We start from the raw sequence: 21,273 nt of genomic DNA on the forward strand, positions 1-21,273 counted from the left end.
CAAATTATAACTCATCAAATTTCAAATAAACTCTTACTAGATACTCTATCTGATGGATAGAACGAGCTTAATCCAATTCAACCGTTTTATGTATAAAAAGATTATTGTTATGTTTTTCTAATTATTATTTTTTAATTATAATTCTTCTAACTATAATCATGAACACTTACAATAAAGAATTCAAATACAATCAAAGGCGACAGACATTTTCTATGAAAAAGCTTACGACTACCAAAGGAAAACAAAATCCAACTCTCCCTTGGATGTTCTTCGGTGTTCTATAATAATACTATACATTTTGTACAAGCGAAAACAATGATCATCGTCCCAAAGAATAAAAATCAAAGAATACCACGACACAAAGCCACACCAGTTCAGGCAAACAAAACCCATCAATTGGAAACCAAAAGTCCTAGTGAAAAGAATAAAATGAATATGAACCAACAAAATCCAGAGCAAAAAGGCTTCACGACCAGCATCTCACTAGCAATGGAGACTGCTTTTTCCCTGTATGCATTGCCTTCAACAATGCCACAAAATTTGATAGGCTGTCTTCAGAGGACCATTTCAGCTTCCAAATTTGTGAACGAGTCCAACTCATTTTCTTGTCCATAGGAGCAACTTCCTTGCAGGCGGTAGCAGTGAGGCAAAACTCTGATGTAGCACATTCAACAGCTAACGTCACACAACTCTCCCTTGCTTCAATGACCTGAAAAAGAACCGCATATTATGCAAAATTCAATTCTTGTAGAACTTTGTTGAAGCCAAAACCAAACCACCGAAGCCTATTGCCATGGCAAGTTAGTAAACTTCTAATTTTTTACCAGTATCAAAAACACATATTCCGGAGCTACAACATCGCTTACCAGGTCTTTAGTAAGCACAAAATGAAAGATGCTCGCACTTCTCTCATTTATCCTTGATGAACTAAACTCATGAGCCTACTAGACTTCAAACAACTACTTCTCGGGGTAGGTACAGTGAAGCAAATCCTCAAGGCCACTCTACAAAGACTTTATGAACTATTTTCCCCCCTCAGAAAATTAGAATATAAAGATAATTCTTTTACTACTAATAAAGATAATGTCTTTCCACTTAAGACATGACTAAGTGTAGGCTAAAGACAGAGAATTGTAATTTCACATTTAGGGTTGGATCCGAGTTAGCTCGATGTGCGATTTTATTCAAGACGAATTTGAGTTGGAGCTTCATCTTGACAGCTTGGTTCCAGTTCAACTCGAATCCCCCACCATTGACACTATTCATTCCACTAGATACATCTTTCGCCAACTCGAATGAGTTTGAACTTAAACTAGCTATTGTAAATTCAAGCCGAACTTGAGCCAGCTCATGTTAGGGCTCGGTTTGGCTTGAATAGAGCCCTATTCACAATATTTTATTATAATAGTGATATCTTATTTGTAATTTAATCAGAGTGATTGTGGGATATGAAAGAGATGATTATAAATATGGGTAAAAGTTTAAGTTACCATCTCAGACACGGCATCAATGGAGCAACATAAATGGAGTGAGTAATATGGAGGGGAAGATGCATCCACTGAAAAAGAGCTGAACTGCATGAGGTCCTCAGAGCAGACAAGCAAATGCCCTCCAATCAGAAACAGAGATCTCGCAAGCCATGACTCCACTGTTTAAAAGTATGCAATTTAGGTATTAGATAATAGAAGAACTCATAGTTTTAAAACTCAAAAAATTAAAAAATAAGTAGCTTCTAAACCAAGTTGTAATTTTCCCAAACTTGTACTGCCCTTTTATACAAGACAAAAAAATGAAAGAAAATAAATTCCTTAACAAAGACTGACCAACCCTATCCCACCCATCACTCAATCTAAAATAATGTGGAAAAGCCCCCTTTCAGCAGAAAACCAAGACAAAACCAAGTCACATGTGCACAGAACCCTTAGCCTATTAGACATTCCAAATCATAATCAAGGCAAACTCGTGAGAAGCATACCCTCATTATCACTGCACCAAAAGAGTACCATAGAATATTGGAATATGCTCACTTGTGAACCTCCACATATATGTTTCTCAAACAACTCAACCTGAAACCGCTCCAAACTGCCATTTAAATTTCCAAAACCCCAGTCTATCATAACAAAGAAAAACAAACAATATATAACAGTCAAGCAGTTACTAAATTCGAATTCAAGTACAAGATACCAACATACATGCACACAGAGGAAGAATAACTGCAGTATTGAGTTTCAAAATGTAGCAGGATAGAGATAGATCACCTTCTTATGGAACATTTATCATTTGTTGAAACTAAATCAAGAACTTGCAAGGTACAAAGTAGTTGCCTTGATTTTTCAATGCTCCTTGTCACAAACAGGTATGTGGCACCAGTCTCAGTTGATACCCTAACCAAACCATGTAAGAGGACACTTTTAGAGGAGTGATCTTGAATTGCCAAAAGTATCAGAAATAACCTACCTCACAACCTGAAGTCCTAGACCAAATAACACATCTGTAACATCTTCAATCTTGTGGCAACCCAGCAAACTTAAGCTAGTGCCTGTAAAAGAAATTGATAACTTCAGCATCATAAGGTTCCATGGCAACCTCAAAAGCATCATACTTGTCAACATTAATTATAAATCAGATAAATTCAGAAATGACTTCATAATCAACCTGATCCATCAAATGAGACACCAAAGAGCAACACATACAACTTGTTCTTGCTGCTACTTATAATGGCAACTTCCCTGAATAAGGAACAGAAATTGAATATAACGATGATAGAGGGAAAAAAACAGAAGAAACAAAGAGAATATGGAAAAGATATCAAATAGCACAACAAATGAATTTTAATAACTGTTAATACCCAGAATTGTTTTCAATTCTAAGGACCTATTAAATATAACCATGAGAAAACAGGCGTGGAAAACCTCCAGAAAGAAATAAATTGACATGCTCAATCACTGATAAGAGAACAAATTCTGTAAAAAATTTTGGAAGGCAGAGGTCTGATATATGGAAAGTGAGACTGCCTATCATTGAATTGTAGTATTGCAATTGTGAGCAATTAGGTGAGAACATTGCACCTCCCATGCAAATTTCAGATCCATATCCCTAAATACAAATGTGATAGCAATTCTGAGTAATTAGGTGAAAAATATGAACCCATTAGTTGTATGTTTTGACAAAAAGTAGAACAAACAGAAAAAAAACGAACATTTCCTAGGTATCACCAAGATGAAGAAAGTTCAAATGGCATAAGATGGCAACTTCATTCACATCTCCAAGTACAGTGCACCTTAAAGACTTCTAACCTAGATAACATAATAGATGAGCTTGAAGAACAGAAGAAGAGAAGCAACACAGATTTTTTTTTTTTTTTTTGAGAATTCTGCAATTAATATAACAGGACATTTAAAAAGGCAAACAAAGTTACCACATAGTAAACCAAACATGAAACAAATGATTAAATAAATGCAATAAAATCCTGAAGTACTAATAATCAACAATGAGCTCACCATCGCCAAACATTTAGTAAATTTAGCATATAAAAAGGTGATTATTTTCTTTTTGCACATCTGCTAAAAAATTCTCCAGCCTAATTAATTACAGTAATTACCTCTCTCTGTACATGGAATCTTCCTCGAGCATACAGCAAAACATATATTCCCTACAAGTTTCATGACCTCTGGAATCAGCAACATTTTTATTAAAGAAGTTTTCAACAAAATCATCTCCCATCAGACATGAGCATTTAGCCACAGAATATCTTCCAATACTATCAATTGAAGGAGTTGAAATTGCAATTTCCTGGGTCTGTTTCTGGTCGGTAGCTTTCTGAACATCACCCCGACCAAAGATTTGCTTTCCTTGTTCATTTTTAAAACCATCTCCACTAATATCCAAATTGCCATTTGATTTTTGTGATTCTTCAACCTCACCAACCATAGTCTGTTCCTCTAATAGAGAAATAACTCTCTTTTTATGTTTCTTTCTTTTTTTCCTTTCCAAACAATCAGCCTCTTGGTTGACTGAATGAGCAACTTCATCTTCATTCGCACCAGCAGACAAATTATTGCTTATGCCATTTTCTCTCACAGGATCAATGTCATTTAAATGCCCATAAACATGACCCTCAAACAGATTAGATGATGAATGCTCTTTTTCAGTCCTACACACACCTTCCTGGTTAAGAGACTGATCAACTTCAGGCATTGATAGCCCATGTATGCAGGTATCATCATCACTGCAGCTAGTATTACTATCAGATGAAGCCACAGAATAGGAATCTGCAGATAGTTGCAAAATTTCCTCGACCAAATTCTGCCGACGATGCAGAATATCCTCCTGGTAGTGAGGTGGAGATCCAGGACAAACAGATGAGGAATAAGAATCTGTGATGTCATCTATATAAGTCAATGGAGACTCACTGACATTTTCTACCATTCTATGACCTTGAATAGTAAATATATCAGGATAGGAGCTTTTAGATTGCTTAGAAAAAGTGCCAACCCCTTCATGTAGAAAAGGTTTGTTATGCTCCTTTCTCAAGTCCATTCTCCCCATCCCTGGTAAAGAAACCCCACCAGTAATCCCAAGGGAACCAATATTGTCATATTGATGAGTGTGCAAACCCATGGGCATATCTACAAGGGAACTATCAGATTCTAAAACATTTGTACTACTCTCATCTCCTGAAGCCTGAACAGAGTCTGAGACATGTCTTGAACTTTCAGCAAAATGCCTCTGGCTCTTCTTATTCTTCAAATGATTTTCCTTCCTTGAATTCAAAGTACCTGCATCAAGAAAATTTCCAGAAGTATGATCCATCCACTCTTTCAATTCGCGTAACCATAGAACAGAACGCTCTTTCTTCATTTGCTCCACCCTATTCATCAAATCAACTATTTCAATATCATCATCTGACATGGTAGCACCCTCTTTGTTTTCAATCTCATTATCACATGAAATTGACCCTTGGTCAGAACTGGCATATGTGCTCTCTTGTTCAATTTCAATGGCAGCAAGACGAGAGACCTTTTTCTGCAAAATGTACAATCAGAATATATAACCATCCATGTGAAGACTAACAACTAAGAAACTGATATATGTGAGGATATATGTAAATAACAGTCCGGAATACTTAATTCCAAAAAGGAAAAAATTAACCATGCATTATAATTTGGAGCAAGGAGCAATTTCACTTAGCATACGCTTAAATTATCTAACAAGTACTCTACAAACCCAGCATTGGACCCCAAGGCCAGATGAAGGGGCTGCATTTATATGTATAAAACTGTTTAAAAGAGCTTGTCCATATCTACTTTTTCATTTATATATAATACTTTTTGCCTAGCAAATTGTAGAATATGTATATACACATATATAAAGAAATTCTGGCATAAAACTAATATGGAAACTTCCTTCACCCTTTTTCTGTTGTGACTCCCTTCAGCATCAGCATCTTCTTTTGCAGGAGAATAGAATCCAAAGGCCGCTGGTCGCTTCATCCTGCTTGCAATTATAATTTGTCGCTTCCAAAATTCTCTTGTGCTGATTTCCTTGTCATCTAATTTCAACTAGTTTGGCACACAGCAGAAAGGGAAAGTAATGTAAGTCCAGCCAGACCATAAAGCTTGGTATTTGATTATGCAGCTCAGACTTCAAATATTATACTTTCACGATTCAATTCTACAAACAAAACCCTCAAAAAGAAATTCTTTAATGAACCCCAAACACTACGGTAGGATGCAAATGTTATCATTGCAAAAGTAGGAACAGAACAAGATAGACATGTGAAAAGTATATATAAACAATGGTTTACTTTCTCTGGATAGGTGAAATAACTGTACACTTGTGCTCGGTACCATCGAGAACAACATAATGGATTCCCCTCCAACCACAATCTTTGTAAAGAAGAAAGGCCTGAAAGAAACTCTAGCTCTGTAAAATTGGAAATAATGTTGTAGGAAACATCAAGGTCTTCAAGTGACTTCAAATTCTCAATCCCATGCAATGAAGTAAGAGCATTATTCCTCAAAACAAGCTTAACAATATGGCAGGAGACCTGCATGATCCAACAGAACACAAACATCAGTCCCTAACCAATACCCAAATAACAAACTACAGCATAAACCAAATACCGGTGAAAAATAAAACAAAATCCACATAAAATCAAGTCCAGTGATTCGCCTACAAAAATTAGTTTTAAACTTCAAATTAAGCATAATTCAGTAATCCTGGATGTGATTCGAACCTCACTGAAGCTCGTAATCGTTCTGAGGTGATTGAAACCGAGATCGAGGTGCTTGAGTTTGGTGCATTTACGAAGATTATCAATCTTGGCAAACTTGTTTCGACTCAAATCAAGAGTTTCAACGACAGGCAGAAGTTGCAGCGACTCGTCCATCAAAATCATACGGTTACAGGCACACGAAACAAACCCTAATCGATTCCACTGCGGCGATTCCTTTATCTCCGCTATTCTACTCGCAAACACATGGCGCAATGCATTCTAAAAATAATAATAATAAATTAAATTACATAAATTAGATTTAATTAATTTTAAGTAGCTGAACTCACAGTAGAATTGTGACAAATAATCTTCTCGAGAGTATGTCTCAACTCGAGCAAGCCTTTGGCATCGGAAGTCGAGAGGTCACAGCCACGGAGCTCCAGAACCTTCAATCTCCCAAACGGCAGCAGCGAGATGCGCGTAGGATCACGTGCAGGGGGAGGTAGAGCGGAAACGACTTTAAGAGACGTCAAGAGCCTCAAAATGCGACGCAATTGCTCGAGTGCGCGATGGTCGCCGAGGTCAGAGACATAAGCGCGGAAGTAATCGACCGGAGCGCCGGCGAGGAGCCGCTCGAGCTCGCGCAGGGCCTCGAGGCGAGACTGAACGTAGTGGAGACCGACGGGGTTGAGTTTCAAGACGATAGATCCTTCGAGCAAGGCGTCTGCCTGGCGGTCGACGAAGCCAACGAGCTTTTCGAGGTAACGGTCACCGGTGACAATCGCCATGTGAGAACGAGAAGGGGGCAAAATGAAAAATTCATTAAATAAAGGGGGGTTTCGGAGGGATTGAGAAAGAGAGAAGAAAGGCAAAGGCCATGGTTGAAGTTTGAAGAGTCGTGTCGTGTGCAGTTGATGGGGGTGTGATTGTAAGTTTTTGAAACTTGGGCTAATGATTGGGCTCTTCAATGTAAGTCCTTGGAATTTTTTGTTTTTTGTGACATTGCTTAGGTAACGTTACCTTCTGTCTAATCGGTGAAGAAACGGTGATTTAGTCAATTATTAGATATAATTTGACGGTTTGCATATATGGGGTAACCTTATTATGATGTTATATGTATACAAGGATGGATGCGGATTTGATCAATTCAATTAGGCTTGCCTCACATTTATCATTGGGTTTGAACTAATTAAACTCTAATTCAAGCTCAAATCCAATAATTAGATTTAAATTCAATTTATTTTTTTATTTTATTGATGATATGATTTACCCCATCAATGATATAATTTATATTGTCGACAACTTTTTAATAAAATTGTAAACTAACTTTAATAATTTTGAATTCAAATTAAATATTATAAATTCAATTCAAACTTAAAATATTTCTAAACTCAATTTGGTTAAAAATGAATAGACCCGTATACATAGATGTTTATGTAAAATATAACCCTTTTACATTTTCTTCGATAATATTTCATTCTCATAAATTTTTTTTTTATTAATCATATATAATTAGATTCGATTTGAATTCAGTTTAAATAAAGTTCAATTTGAGATGAATTTGAATAGAAAAAAAAGTCAGTTCAAAATCAATTAGTTGAGATTGAAATTCAACTAAACCTAATTTTATTTTGAATTTCATATAAGTTAGTTCGAATTTAAATGTTTAAATTGATTATAAAATACGCTTCATCTTTGGTTTCAAATTTAGTTTATTCGATCTTAGCTTAAATTCAAACTCATATAATTATGATAGAATCCATCTATAAATTATAGTCTAATATTTTTTTTCTTTTGTAACTTGGTGGGTGCCACTTATCTATAATAGCTTGGTCATGATATAATTTGGCTTGTAATATTATCTCTTATTTAGAATAAATAATTGTAATGATACTATTTATATAAGGTAACATTACCTTATTATGTTTGTTTTCTGCGTAAGAAGTTGTCATGCTGTTTGGGTAATGTTACCCCAATTTTGACCATAATTCAAGTTTATATAGAATAAATGGTATTTTTCTTCCTTTTTTAGACTAGCATTTTTACCACTTGGTCAACTTGTAAATTGTGGTGACGTGGCTCCTTATCGATGTGATGATGAAAGAAATATCTTGGTGTTAAATTTTGTCCTATCATGATTAAACATTTTTAACAACTGTTCAATCATGCTAATGTTATACGATTTTTAAAATTTTAAAAATATCTTCCATCCAAACATCGAGGATGATTTTAATTTTAAACATTGAAGACACGTGGAAGGTCTGCATTGACACGTGGTGTACATGCGAAAAAGGAACAGGTATCACCTGATGTCAGCAATCCCTGATTATCACTCACGGGCACATGATCTGCTCCGGTATTCGGTTTCGATGTTTTTAAGAGGACATGAGAAAACAATTTTAATTATGGTACTGGGAGTGGGGATGGGATCTAGGGGTAGAGTTATACATGACACCGGCACCGATAACTGTTTTAATTTCATAAAATATCATTTTAGGCTTTTAATATAAATGTGAATATATATAAAATCATGAAAAAATTCAAATGAATTTAAGTTTGTAACATTAAAAAAAACCTTTTGTTATAAACAGTCTAACATATATTATCCGTTTTGGGTTTCAGACCCTTAGGGCTTTAAAACGCGTCTATTGAGTTAAGCGCTTCTGACCCCAGTCTATATACAAGTTCAGTAGATAGAACGAGAGCGATGTGGGACTTCAGGTCACAATACACACCCTCATCGCAATCGTGCTGATAACGTGTTATAAACAGTCCAACAGATATTGTCCGCTTTGAACTTCAGACCCTCACAGCTTTAAAACGCGTCATTGAGTTAAGGGCTTCTAACCTCTACCTATATACAAGCTTAGTAGATAGAACGAGAGCGATGTAGGACTTCAGATCACAACACCTTTAACAATTTTAGACATAGCACATTAAAAAGATAGATTGGGGTTGATTTGTCTTTTTCTATGAATTCTAAATTTACCATGTTTGAGATAACTATTTTACAACCCAAACAAATTTGGATTGACATTTCATAACCTAGACACAACCCATATATAAGTGTTATGTTTGAACTATATTGTTTTGACAAAATTGGGTCAATTCACATAATGTACAAATGAAAAACATGTAAAATACATATTTTGAGTTAAAATGAGACAAAAAAAATAAAATAGTTAAAAACATGTTATATTTTGACACAACCCAACCAATTTCTTGATTGAGTGAATTCAAATTGTGTCTTGTTAACCATTCATAATTTGGATCGTATTCGAATGACGTGTTTTCAATACAATTCTATTTCATATCGAATTCATGTTGAGGTTCTTTTGACCCAAAATCCCATAATATGCGACAAAAACACAATCTGAACAGAGAACCTGCCATTCGCCCTGTAACAAAGCACTTCTCTTTGGATATTCCAAATATACCACAATTATTTCTTGCTCTTTCGCTATATGAGAAATTCCTACCTCTTAGTCTAATTCAAGCAATCAAGCTCAAACAAAGTTTAGATAATGCATTCAAACTTCATCTGCAAGCTTAATAACAAGTCACTTTTTAGAGGGTAACATTACATTGTCACCCCTGATCTATGGCATGACAATCACATTCTCTTGGTTTTAGAAACTAATATCATCACCCAATCATTAACTCTAGGGGTGTAATTGAGTTAAGCTAGGTTCAATTTGATTATTGTCAAGCCAAATTTGTTCTCAAGAAGGAAAAAATCTTAGCTTCAAGAAGGATACTTTCCACTTCAGCAGATGCGGGAATGAAAGGATTAATGAATCTAACATACAAAATTTTAGCTTCAAGAAGGAAAAAACATAAGGTAAATGTATTCAGTAGCTTCATATTCTCGTGATTCTAATTCCTATGCAATATTGAATGACAAATTGATCAGTAAAGGCCGAATAACTTAAAGAGTTGCTACCTCCGAGTCTTTTTTGGTACCAATATCTTGTAAGCCATGAATGTAACGGCAGCAGAGAGAGAATACCTGCTCAAAAATAATATGAATACATCATATATGACATTTTTAATAGCATAAATCTTAGTCATAAGTTCTTTCGCTCTGGTAACCATAAGCAACATCAAAGTAGAAATGATGCCAAACTGCACAATTTGAAATCACCACCAAAGTAAAATCAAAACTAGCACAGAAGGCAACCACATGCCAAGCTTACCAGGTTAATGCATAATTTAGATGTTCCTGTGGCATCACTGAACTGCGAATCAAGGTATTGACATCCTTCAGGACAGGGTAAGGGTTGCTTGGATTGACATTTTCGTTGATGTCCTCAATGTAAATAGTGTTCTTGGAAAGCCAGGAAGCATGAGAAATTGCAGGAACATCAACATGGAACCACTGGCAAGAGCTTGGATCATTTGCTGGTACAAATATGCTAGGCTTCTCACTTCCACGAATTACTCCAACAACTTCTACAGGCGCCACCACAGGGACTTGATCCTGTAGATAGCTCGAATAATTAAAGATTGTGTCTTCAAACTTTGTGTATATGATGACAAAACATATCATGTGATGTTAAGAAATAACCTCAATTATCGTAGGCTTCTTTGGCCAAAACTTCCACCAAGAACTTCTTTCATTTTGTTGGACAGAGGGTTCTATATTTAAAGGCTGTTCATTCTCTCGAGAATCTTCTAAAGACTTATCCCTCCAACTATGCGGCACCCATCCTCTATTGACCAGGACAGGAGACTGCACACTAAAAGAACATACTGATTACAATGTCATGTGAAAAGTAACCGTAATTCTATCCCATATATTAGTCAAAAACAGCAAAGCAAACACAAAATCAACTTTTAACATAATTGTATTTAGTACAAACAAAAAATTTTATGAGGGTAGAATCTTGAGCTTTCTCTATGCTTTTAGAAGTCTAGACTGCTTTTACACTAAAACATGATGCTTGATCAACAACCCAAAGTCTGTAACACAATCTATCTCAACAATATTGACTTGATATATTTCCTTAAAAGTTTAGAGAATTTAAGATTTCTTCACTATCATATAAAAATATATATAAAATTCCGTTAGCCAGATATACTGTCAACTACCTTAATGACTTCTAAAGAAACAAAAGAATTCTAACTTTTATCAAAATCAGTTATATGGTCATTAACTGTGCAACTATAGCAATTAAAACCAACTTGCACATACCTTTCAGGGTTGTTGGGGATTGGCATCAGAGGTGTTACAACATAGTAGCCGTTCTCTGTCACTCTAGAAATGCTTCTAGAGCGTGGACCAACATATACTGACTTTTCCTCATCAAAAACTCCTTTGCATATCACCCTCCTAAACTCCAGAGAATCCATATTTTCAGTTGAAAACGACAAGATATTTAACTTCAAAGGTTCAGCTTCCAATCTCTTCCATCTATATTCCAGCATTTCTATCTGTATGTACAAAGCATCATCTGATACTATTCTCCATTCAACTAAAAATCTATAGTCCCCAAAGGCCATACTTAGCAAACAAAATTGCAGAAATACAGTAACTGGAAAAAAAAAGTGTTTTGCTTAATATGTCTCAAAGGTTTACATGATAGAAAAAAAAAGTATTGTCTTTCTGTCCTTTTATTAAAAGCAACGAACAAGCATCCAAAAGCATTGCGGCAAAACCTCAATTAGACACTATATCGGAAAAAGTAAATGCATAAGTTACTAATTATCTATCAAATACAATTCAGTTGAAAATCCCATCCTGATTCTTGAGCATGTACAGATGTCGAAATCAGTCTCAAACATGACACCACACCTTAATGACCATCAGAAGCTTATGGATGAGCATTTACCTGAACCAACTACGATAATTTTTTTTTTCTTTTTGCACTGTGAACTCCATTAGCAAAAATAAGATAGTGACATTGTAATTCATAGCCTTCAGATCATCTTCATCATTATCAAAGTTAGCACAATATGATCAACCCCAGCTAGATGCATCCGCAAATATTGCTTTAAACATCAAATTGCAGAATTCCAGCAAAGTTTCATCTTATTGGAAAGGAAAAAAAATATAGTTCTGCATATAAATAAAGATGAATGAAGAAAAAAGTAGACCTTATCTTGCCTTCGAAAAATTTGCCAAGTTCCAAGACCAAAAGTGATAGCTCCGGGCAAAAACAGCAACCATTTCGACAAAGTTCTTGACCCCTTCTCTGACTTTCCCACAGTTGAAGAAGAGGCAGTTTCAGAGGCAGAGTCAGAGAAAGCTCGCAGGAGCCCATCGTTAAGCTTCTGCCTTGAAAGGTAAAAGAGCTCATCACCAGCTCCAATGGGGCGAAATTTCGTTAGGGTTTTGGTGATGGACGCTGCCGCCATCTTTATCTTTCATTTGAATTCCAAACTCTTTTTCTCTTTGGGCCCAATTGGGGGTAGAATGTAATGATTTTGTTGTACTCATAAAAATATTTAAAATAAGGGCCGAATGGCAATTTCCCATCCGAATATTATGGGAGAGAATTTGTTTTATGAATCAATTCTTAATTCGGATATTCAAATTTCAGTTGTATGATTTAAACTCAAATTAAATCAACCCGTATGGATTACATAATGTCATTTACGGCCAGTTCATCTCAATCATGTATGTGTTAAAATTACTTGTTACACTTTTACCCTTCAAATTTTACTTTTTGATTTTGAATGTGAAAGGTTATTAAATTGAGATCAAATTAATCATTTTTATAACTTTTTAAACTTTACCTAAATAAAATTAAGTCAGATTTAAGTTAAATAATAGTCCACTCAATTCAATTTAATTGCAACCTTATTGACAATTCATTATAGAAAAAAATTTAAGCGAAAAATGACACAAATTTAATCGATCAAAACAAACATTTATGTTTCAAATATAAAAAAATAAGCCAACTTATTGATATGATAATTATATGTGTCATATTTCACCAAAAAAAAAAAAAAGGTCATATTTCGGGATGGCAATTTGGACCCGACTTTAGGGGTCCCGACCCACTCCGACCCTAACGGGGAGGGGATTTCCCGATAAAAAAAGAGGAAAGGGGTGGGGACGAAAAAATCCCCTTAATCGGGGACGAGGATACATATGTCCCCACCCCGCCCCGCCCCGCCCCGCCCCGCCCCCTAAATCTAATATATTAATATAATAATTTCTAAACTATTATGTTCTATAAATTTTTACATTATGATTTATTAAAACTATAACTTTAATTTTACTATTTTTTGAATTATCAATTATCAGTTTTTATTAATTTCTGAACTATTAATCTAATATATTAAAAAAACCTCAGAATCTCATTATCATAAAATGCAAATACATCAAATTAATTCTATTTCAACTTCAAAACTTATCAGTCAATCCACCAGGTTTTACACAAAAAAAAAAAAACAAATTATAAATTTGATAAAATCAATTGAAGTGAATGAAAAGTGTTAAATTTAATGTTATTATAAAATTACCCTAAATTACATACATGAAGAGCTACTAATGAAGAGATTGATTATTGCATATTGTTAGATTTTATGAAAACTTTGTATTTGAACTAAAATAACAATGAATAATTTGTAGCTCTTTTAGCAAGTGATATTTTAGGAGAATATGATTTATTTTATTTATTGAAATACATAAAGGAATTAAAATTTATATTTGCGGGTATGGAGAGGGGATTTTTCCCCGCGGGACGGAGAGGGGATTTTCCTTCGCGGGGAGGGGACAGAGATTCTTTGTTATCCCCGCAACGGGAACGGGGCGGGGACGGGGATTGATATCCCCTCCCCGCCCCTCCCCATTGCCATCCCTATTGTTGACTTGATTTTATAATGATTAACTTGAAATTAAATTCATCTTGCGGTTTAAGGATGCAATGCAATAGCATAGGGTTATTCTAATTCTCGCTCTTGTCCTCATCCTCACATATGAGATCTCTTTTTAATTATGTTTAATTTTTTATATAAGAATGATGAAAAATTCTCGTCCTTTTTTATGAGATATATAAATCTCCCCTTTTTCCATGATAATCTAACAACAAAAATTCCCTTCACTTTGACAAAAGAGATTTTGCTAAATAACTTAAATACCTTTTGTCCAAGAATTGTTTGATTTAAACTAGATTTAATTTAAATATTGAGAGAAAATCAGCAGGGTAGTAAGTAAATTTTTTTATAATCTCTTTTCCGCAATATATCTATGCTAAATGACTTCAATGTCCTTGTCCAAATTGGTAATGGATGACAAAAAGGGTTTTTGATTGATGCATAAATGGGTAAAACGTAATTAAGAACGAATTTTCAGGTGTTTTTTCTTACAAAAACACTAAAGAAAACAATAGAACCTAAAAAGAAGAAAAACACAAAGCAACAAGAGAACAAATCAATCCAAATTTAGAAATCCGAGGCATCCCGCCGTGGGTTGCAACTGATGCACTGTTTGAAGAGGGAGTTCCTGAAGAGTTGCTGTTCGATGGAGGCCCTGTAAATAAATAACCAGTAAGCAGAGAAGAGAACAGTTTATGTTTCTACAGAAATGAAGTTATTATATTACAGAAGATCAGAAGTTATGGAAGGGTCACCTGAAGATGGTGCAGGGGAGGATGCTTCAGAGATCACAAAGGAAGAAGATGGAGTCAGTTCATCAGAACAGAAATAATGAAGAAGAAGATGTTCCCACAGGCAATCGTTCAAGCACATAAAAAAAGAAGAAAAGGTAAAAATTAAAACAAAATTATCCTTTGATTAATAGGTTCTGTGGAAAGAATGATAAACTCATTACTGTTATCATATGATTAAACTCATTCTATAATTTTAATTATATCATATTTGATATAATCAACCAGATGATTGATTGACCGAACAATTGGATGATGGATGATGGATGTGGAGCTGACCCTTTGGTCTAACAAGACCGTCATATTGACATCCAATTTTGACAATCAATCTGAGGACTTGCCCTTTTTGTGGGTATGTTTTTGGTGATAAATGGAAAATTCATAAAAATTTATAATCCTCACAAATAGGAGCTTGCTCAAGAGTTGTCTGAGTGAATTTGATTTGTCTGAATCAATTTAAATTTGAATATTTAAAACAATTTAAACTCAACTTATTTTATAAAAACGAATATAATCTAAAGGATCTTGAACATTTTTTACCAAATCCAACCCACATTCAATAATGCTGTACATGTCCTCGTTGCTAATTATCAAGACTTCTTAGACTATCCAGACACCCTGTTCATAACCAGCTTCGATTGGTTAGTTGCACATAACACAGACAAGGAAGGTCTAGGCTTACCAGTCTTGCATGTTGAAACATCAAAAACAGCGCCACAAGCCTTGGGAAGATGAAGAGCTTCATCCTGAGTAAGATTGAACGACTTCAAGACCTCAAGATTGTTAAACAAATTACACAAACACGCAACATCTTTCGTCAACATTTCCTTCAACGGCGCACAGCAAGAACTCGGCGGCGCATTCGATTTCAAATAGGGTTTACATGGAAGGAGGCTATTTACACACGACGGTGGTTCCTCTAAACCCAAACCACCCTGCTGGCTCAAGTCACGGGAAAAACCCAGATGAACCCATGAACAATATACAACAAAACGGAACAAAATTAAAAGCTTGGAGTCCATTTTTTTTGGGATTCTCATACTGGTTTTAATATTTGTTATCGTTATGTTTTGTGTAGAGGGAGATGGAGAATTAATAGTAGTATTATTATTTTTTTAGAGTTAGTTAAGTTTGTTCCTCTTATCTCTGGATATGGAAACCCTAATTTCGGTTGGCAGTTGCAAATTTTTCTCTCGAGTAAATCTGAATACTCCTTCTACCTAATCTATTTTTTATCAGAATAAATAACAATTCCTGATGGAAAAATATTTACATAATACAGTCTTACCACCTTTTTTTTGAAAATATTTACCTACTATAATGACCATCAGGACCATATCGAACTAGTTCAATGGACTAATCGGGTTTTAAAACAATGAAATAACCCTTGAAAAAGAACAGCCTTAGCCTTGATCTTACCTGGGCAGCTAACATTCTTTCCCTAAAGAATTGCACTATAAATTCTGGAGAAGGGGAACATCTGCACCAAATTTAAAAAAAAAAAAAAAAAAAAACCCTTGAAGAGTGAAGACAAAAATACTAATTTGAGCTTAGTTTATTTGAATCTAAAAAAATAATTGAAGAAAGAGAAAAATCAATATGAATTACTATTCAAGCCAAGTTGAACAATGATTTGAACTTGAGTAGCTTACATTGAAACATCCTTAGGTAAAAGGCATGAGATATTGACGCGGCTCAATCAAACCACAAAGGCAAGTTTCTAGTTATCAACATTGTGGTGAGATTGAACTGTGTCTGTGCCAACACCTCGGGTTGATTAATGCCTGAATTTGAGTTGATGATGGAAATTAACAAAGAAAAAATTGATTTAAGGAAGCTTTTGTAAACATGTTACATGTGTGTGTATATATATATATATTATTTTTATCTTTTGGGTGCTTCCAAATTATAAAAAAACAAAGGAGAATCTTCGTTGATCGGTCAAAAAACACAAAGAATGAATCTAAATAAATATAAACTGGACTCCCAAGTGATGCCAACAATATTCTCATATCAATTAACTGGATTGGTTCATACATTTTTGTGATATAAAAAAGTCTTCCATACAACATCGTTCAATTACAAAACGTAAAATATATCATCTATATACATTAATATGCCCCCTAGTAATTAGATGAGATTAGTTTTTATTAATCAATTGTATATTTACATGATTTGTTATAATATAAGTAAATATTATTTTATTATTAATTTAAAATTATTTAATTATATAATAATATATTATTTATATAATTGAGGATATTAAATCAGTCATCAGCTTAATCAAATAGCTTATCATTGGGCCGATCAGTTGAATTGAGGATGTCAATATGATGTGAATGTAAAATAATTAAAAATTTAAAACAGGTTTAAAAATGTGATAATAGCAGGAGAATCCGACAGACCTAACCAAAGGTTAAACTACAAATCGACACTACTCATCTAATTCAACGTTGGGCAATGAGATTTAATGACTAAAAACTAATCGGATTTGATATTGGTTATGGTTTGGACCGACCGATGTGTCCGAATTTTAAAACACAAGTTCCAACAACGTAGGAATTGTTAAGTATTGTAAACGATCTCAAATAAAATAAGTGCTTTAAATGCACTGCCATGCCAAGAGCTGAAGAAGACAAAACCTGAAACTGTTACTGCATGCTGAAACAAAACCTGAAGCTATCTCCCGGAATTATCAAAGCAAATTATCGACAAAACCAAAGTCAAAACAAACAAACTTTACTCTTGCTGAAATCGTCACTTCAAATAACGTTCTCTTTTTATAACTTGACAGGTTATAACAAATTTGACTGCACAATAATCAGTTTCCTGAAAACTTCCAAGGCCCAGCCATGGCGAAACTGGGGCGAACCGACACTAACAGGAACCTGGAGACTCTCCTGGACATGGACAAGTCAAAAACTGCAGCCCCAGTTGGCGTTGCTTGTAAGAAACTGATTCCAGGGGAGGGCCTGGAGTTCAAGAATTTGTCTTACAGTGTAATGAAAAAGCAGAAGAAAGATGGTGCTTGGATCACAAAAGAGGCTTATCTTTTGAATGATATTTCAGGGCAGGCTGTGAGAGGAGAAGTCATGGCAATTATGGGGCCTAGTGGAGCTGGTAAATCAACGTTTCTCGATGCTTTGGCTGGTCGAATTGCGCAGGGAAGCCTTGAAGGGTCTGTCAGAATTGATGGAAAGCCGGTAGGTTTAGTATCATTTGTTGGTTTCCTATCGTTTTCATTTTGCCTAGAGACATGTTTACACTGGTGAGGAGAGTATCAATTCGAATAAACTCAAACTAAATATTATAGCTTCAATTCAAGTTGATTTGGCCAAATGCTTGGCTTATTTTAGATTAAATCCTCCCTTATTAACAATGTGTATAAATACAAATGTAAATATTAATATATCACCATATAATTCGATAATTTTAAATTAAAAATAAAATAATATAATAACATGTAGATCAATATTTGTGCTCATTGTTAACACACGCGTAGCATTACTCGTTCAAATATTCTCGCAAAATGATAATGAGCCCATCAGATTCTGAATAAATTTTGATTTGGTTTGGCAGGTTACTACTAGCTACATGAAGATGATTTCGTCTTATGTTATGCAAGATGACCAGCTGTTTCCGATGCTCACTGTGTTTGAAACCTTCATGTTTGCTGCTGAAGTTAGGCTTCCTCCTTCCATTTCCAGGGATGAGAAGAAAAAAAGAGTTCATGAGCTGCTTGACCAACTAGGTTTGCAGGTATATATATATTGCACCTCTTTTGCATCTCTTCTAATACACCAGGCTGAATGCCAGTACACTAGTCCAACTACCGATTTGAAAAAACCTAAATAATAGTGTGGCTTTGTGCATGCAGAGTGCAACACATACATATATCGGTGATGAGGGAAGAAGAGGAGTGTCAGGAGGAGAAAGAAGAAGGGTTTCAATAGGAATTGACATTATCCATAAGCCATCTTTATTGTTCCTTGATGAACCCACTTCAGGTCTTGACTCCACAAGTGCTTACAGTGTAGTCGAAAAGGTTAAAGACATTGCACGAGGAGGTAGCATTGTCCTAATGACCATTCACCAGCCCTCTTACAGAATTCAAATGCTTCTCGATCGCATCACTGTTCTAGCAAGGTACGTTCTCCAGGGTTGATTATATGCATAATCTTTTTCTAGTTCGAGAAATCGTAAATTTAAAGCTTGGATCGAGTGACCACGACATGAGGCAAGCCCCATTTTGGGTTTTTGCAAATGTTGAAACTCGAAATTGAGTTTTAGCCTCTGCATAAGATGGGAAGAAACACTCAGCCACATGAGCAGTCACCTGACTCAGGCTTTTTGTGCAAAGTTTGAGACTCGAATTTGAGTTTTAGCTTTTGCATAAGGTGGGGAGAACCATCAAGTCACATGCATAGGTGACCGAGGTGTTCATGACCCTCAGTTCAGACTTTTTTGCAAAGGCTGAGTCTTGAACTTGTGTCTTAGCCTTTGCATAAGGTGGGAAGAACCAACTGAACCGCCACCCTCACCGGGTCAACTCCGGGAATTTGTAAGCTTTTGTCTTTGAACATATTCTGTTTATATTGATGCTTGAAATCTGTCATTACCATTTGATTAACAGGGGCAGACTGATATACATGGGAAGTCCAGTTGCTCTTCCTGTCCATCTCTCGGGTTTCGGAAGGCCAGTTCCTGATGGAGAAAATAGCCTGGAATATCTTCTGGATGTGATCAAAGAGTACGATGAATCCAATGTCGGACTTGAGCCGCTTGTGCTCTACCAGCGTGATGGGACCAAACCTGATCAAGCCGCAAGAACCCCTGTTCCGAGAACACCAAAAACGAAACGAACTCCTTATATGAGAACGCCTGGATCCAAATACGCCATTAGTCTCCGTAGCCAAGCATTCTCAATAAGCGGAACGCCTCAATCAGACTTCGGACAGTTCGGATATAACGATGCGGATGATGACGATGATGAATTTGACAATTCCCTGGAAAGGAAATCGGTTGTTACGCCAATGACCATGCAAAGTGGTGTCTATAATCCACGTTTAGCTTCTCAGTTTTACAAAGATTTCTCAGTCTGGCTGTATAATGGTGTTGTCGGAACTCCCCGTCGCCCGCCGTCCTGGACTCCTGCAAGAACTCCAGGACGAACTCCGGCCAAAACTCCGATGTCTGGCGTTAAGAGGCAGCATAACGTCCCTTCTCGCCCGAAAACACCTGTAGTTTTTAGCCCATCTCCGGACCCTCATGAAAGCTCTTATGAGAACTTTGAATTCGAAGAGGAAGTTCTTGATGAGTCTGAATATGGTCCCAAATATGCAAATCCATGGCTCCGGGAGGTCGCCGTGCTCTCTTGGCGGACAGCACTCAATGTAATTCGGACCCCGGAGCTCTTTCTTTCCAGGGAAATCGTCTTGACAGTAATGGCACTCATTCTGTCTTCACTTTTCAAGAATCTCCATCACCATGACTTCAAAACGATCAACAGGCTTCTCAATTTCTACATCTTCGCAGTCTGTTTGATTTTCTTCTCTTCCAATGACGCTGTCCCGACTTTCATTCAGGAAAGATTCATCTTCATCAGAGAAAGCTCCCACAACGCCTACCGAGCTTCCTCTTATGTCATTTCTTCCCTCCTGGTTTATCTCCCATTCTTCGCCATTCAAGGTTTCACATTTGCAGTCATCACCAAATACATCCTCAAACTCAACAGCAGCCTCATCATCTTCTGGATAATCCTGTATGCATCTCTCATAACCACGAACGCGTATGTGATGCTTGTGAGTGCTCTCGCTCCGAGTTACATCACAGGCTACGCAGTGGTGATTGCCACCACAGCTCTTTTCTTTCTGACTTGTGGGTTCTTTTTGAAGAGAACCCACATACCAATTCAGTGGAGGTGGCTCCATTATATCTCTGCAATAAAGTATCCCTTCGAGGCATTGCTGGTGAATGAGTTCAAAGGCCAAAAATGCTATAATGGATCCATTGCTGATCTTTCTCCAGGGCCTCTCGGAGAACTGAAGTACAGCAATCTGCATTACAGAGTCAATGCACCATGTTTCATTGGAGAAGATGTGATATCCTCCATGGCTTTTCAGTGGGACAATCTTTGGTATGATGTTGCCATCTTGCTAGCTTGGGGAGTTCTCTACAGATTGCTTTTCTATGTGGTTCTGAGATTTTACTCCAAAAACGAAAGAAAATAATCATCTTCAACACTTCAAGTCACAAACTTTCAGGTTTTGGTTGATACAACATAGACCTTTTTTAATTGCTTTTCTTTTTTTTGGTTTACAAGAAATTTGAAAATAAAGGAACATCAACAAGAAGGCCCTTCGGTGTATTTACATTGAGAGTAACTCTTTGCTCGAGATAATAAATATTCAATTGTTCTTACAGAGTTTTACATGTAAATTA

At 35.9% G+C, this 21,273-nt stretch overlaps 4 protein-coding genes across 11 annotated transcripts; 1 reads left to right on the forward strand and 3 right to left on the reverse strand.

Annotated features, from left to right (window-relative positions):
- Nucleotides 1-185: 185 nt before the first annotated feature.
- On the reverse strand, nucleotides 186-7,260 carry LOC123195732 (serine/threonine-protein kinase 11-interacting protein). 6 transcript variants are annotated; one of them, XM_044609549.1, is made up of 11 exons: nucleotides 6,565-7,248; nucleotides 6,239-6,496; nucleotides 5,807-6,049; nucleotides 5,412-5,561; nucleotides 3,602-5,025; nucleotides 2,656-2,729; nucleotides 2,458-2,539; nucleotides 2,259-2,384; nucleotides 1,976-2,082; nucleotides 1,491-1,648; nucleotides 186-709 (listed from the first exon to the last, which is right to left on the reverse strand). In XM_044609549.1, exons 1-11 carry the CDS (start codon nucleotides 7,003-7,005, stop codon nucleotides 467-469), a joined length of 3,306 nt encoding a protein of 1,101 aa, XP_044465484.1. In that variant the 5' UTR covers nucleotides 7,006-7,248; the 3' UTR covers nucleotides 186-466. The 6 variants fall into 6 exon arrangements, 4 of the variants coding, with proteins under 4 accessions (XP_044465484.1, XP_044465485.1, XP_044465486.1 ...); XM_044609550.1 differs by lacking the exon at nucleotides 6,239-6,496 and having other exon boundaries at nucleotides 6,565-7,249; XR_006497513.1 differs by lacking the exon at nucleotides 1,976-2,082 and having other exon boundaries at nucleotides 6,565-7,257.
- Nucleotides 7,261-9,961: 2,701 nt separating this feature from the next.
- On the reverse strand, nucleotides 9,962-12,629 carry LOC123195603 (surfeit locus protein 1-like). 3 transcript variants are annotated; one of them, XM_044609409.1, is made up of 5 exons: nucleotides 12,324-12,629; nucleotides 11,412-11,549; nucleotides 10,785-10,956; nucleotides 10,414-10,697; nucleotides 9,962-10,226 (listed from the first exon to the last, which is right to left on the reverse strand). In XM_044609409.1, the coding sequence occupies exons 1-5, from the start codon at nucleotides 12,572-12,574 to the stop codon at nucleotides 10,157-10,159; spliced, it is 915 nt and encodes a 304-aa protein (XP_044465344.1). In that variant the 5' UTR covers nucleotides 12,575-12,629; the 3' UTR covers nucleotides 9,962-10,156. The 3 variants fall into 3 exon arrangements, with proteins under 3 accessions (XP_044465344.1, XP_044465343.1, XP_044465345.1); XM_044609408.1 differs by having other exon boundaries at nucleotides 11,412-11,650; nucleotides 12,314-12,629; XM_044609410.1 differs by having other exon boundaries at nucleotides 11,412-11,650; nucleotides 12,324-12,520.
- A 1,827-nt stretch (nucleotides 12,630-14,456) lies between these two features.
- Nucleotides 14,457-15,864, reverse strand: LOC123195604 (non-specific lipid transfer protein GPI-anchored 9). The gene is made up of 3 exons (XM_044609411.1): nucleotides 15,515-15,864; nucleotides 14,797-14,820; nucleotides 14,457-14,696 (listed from the first exon to the last, which is right to left on the reverse strand). The coding sequence occupies exons 1-3, from the start codon at nucleotides 15,852-15,854 to the stop codon at nucleotides 14,560-14,562; spliced, it is 501 nt and encodes a 166-aa protein (XP_044465346.1). The 5' UTR covers nucleotides 15,855-15,864; the 3' UTR covers nucleotides 14,457-14,559.
- A 1,820-nt stretch (nucleotides 15,865-17,684) lies between these two features.
- LOC123195602 (ABC transporter G family member STR-like) lies at nucleotides 17,685-21,062 on the forward strand. The gene is made up of 4 exons (XM_044609407.1): nucleotides 17,685-18,035; nucleotides 18,412-18,591; nucleotides 18,710-18,978; nucleotides 19,466-21,062. The coding sequence occupies exons 1-4, from the start codon at nucleotides 17,685-17,687 to the stop codon at nucleotides 21,060-21,062; spliced, it is 2,397 nt and encodes a 798-aa protein (XP_044465342.1).
- The last annotated feature ends 211 nt before the right edge of the window (nucleotides 21,063-21,273 follow it).

The sequence above is a fragment of the Mangifera indica genome, chromosome 14 (assembly GCF_011075055.1).
Source record: "Mangifera indica cultivar Alphonso chromosome 14, CATAS_Mindica_2.1, whole genome shotgun sequence".
Classification (NCBI taxonomy): Eukaryota; Viridiplantae; Streptophyta; class Magnoliopsida; order Sapindales; family Anacardiaceae; genus Mangifera; species Mangifera indica.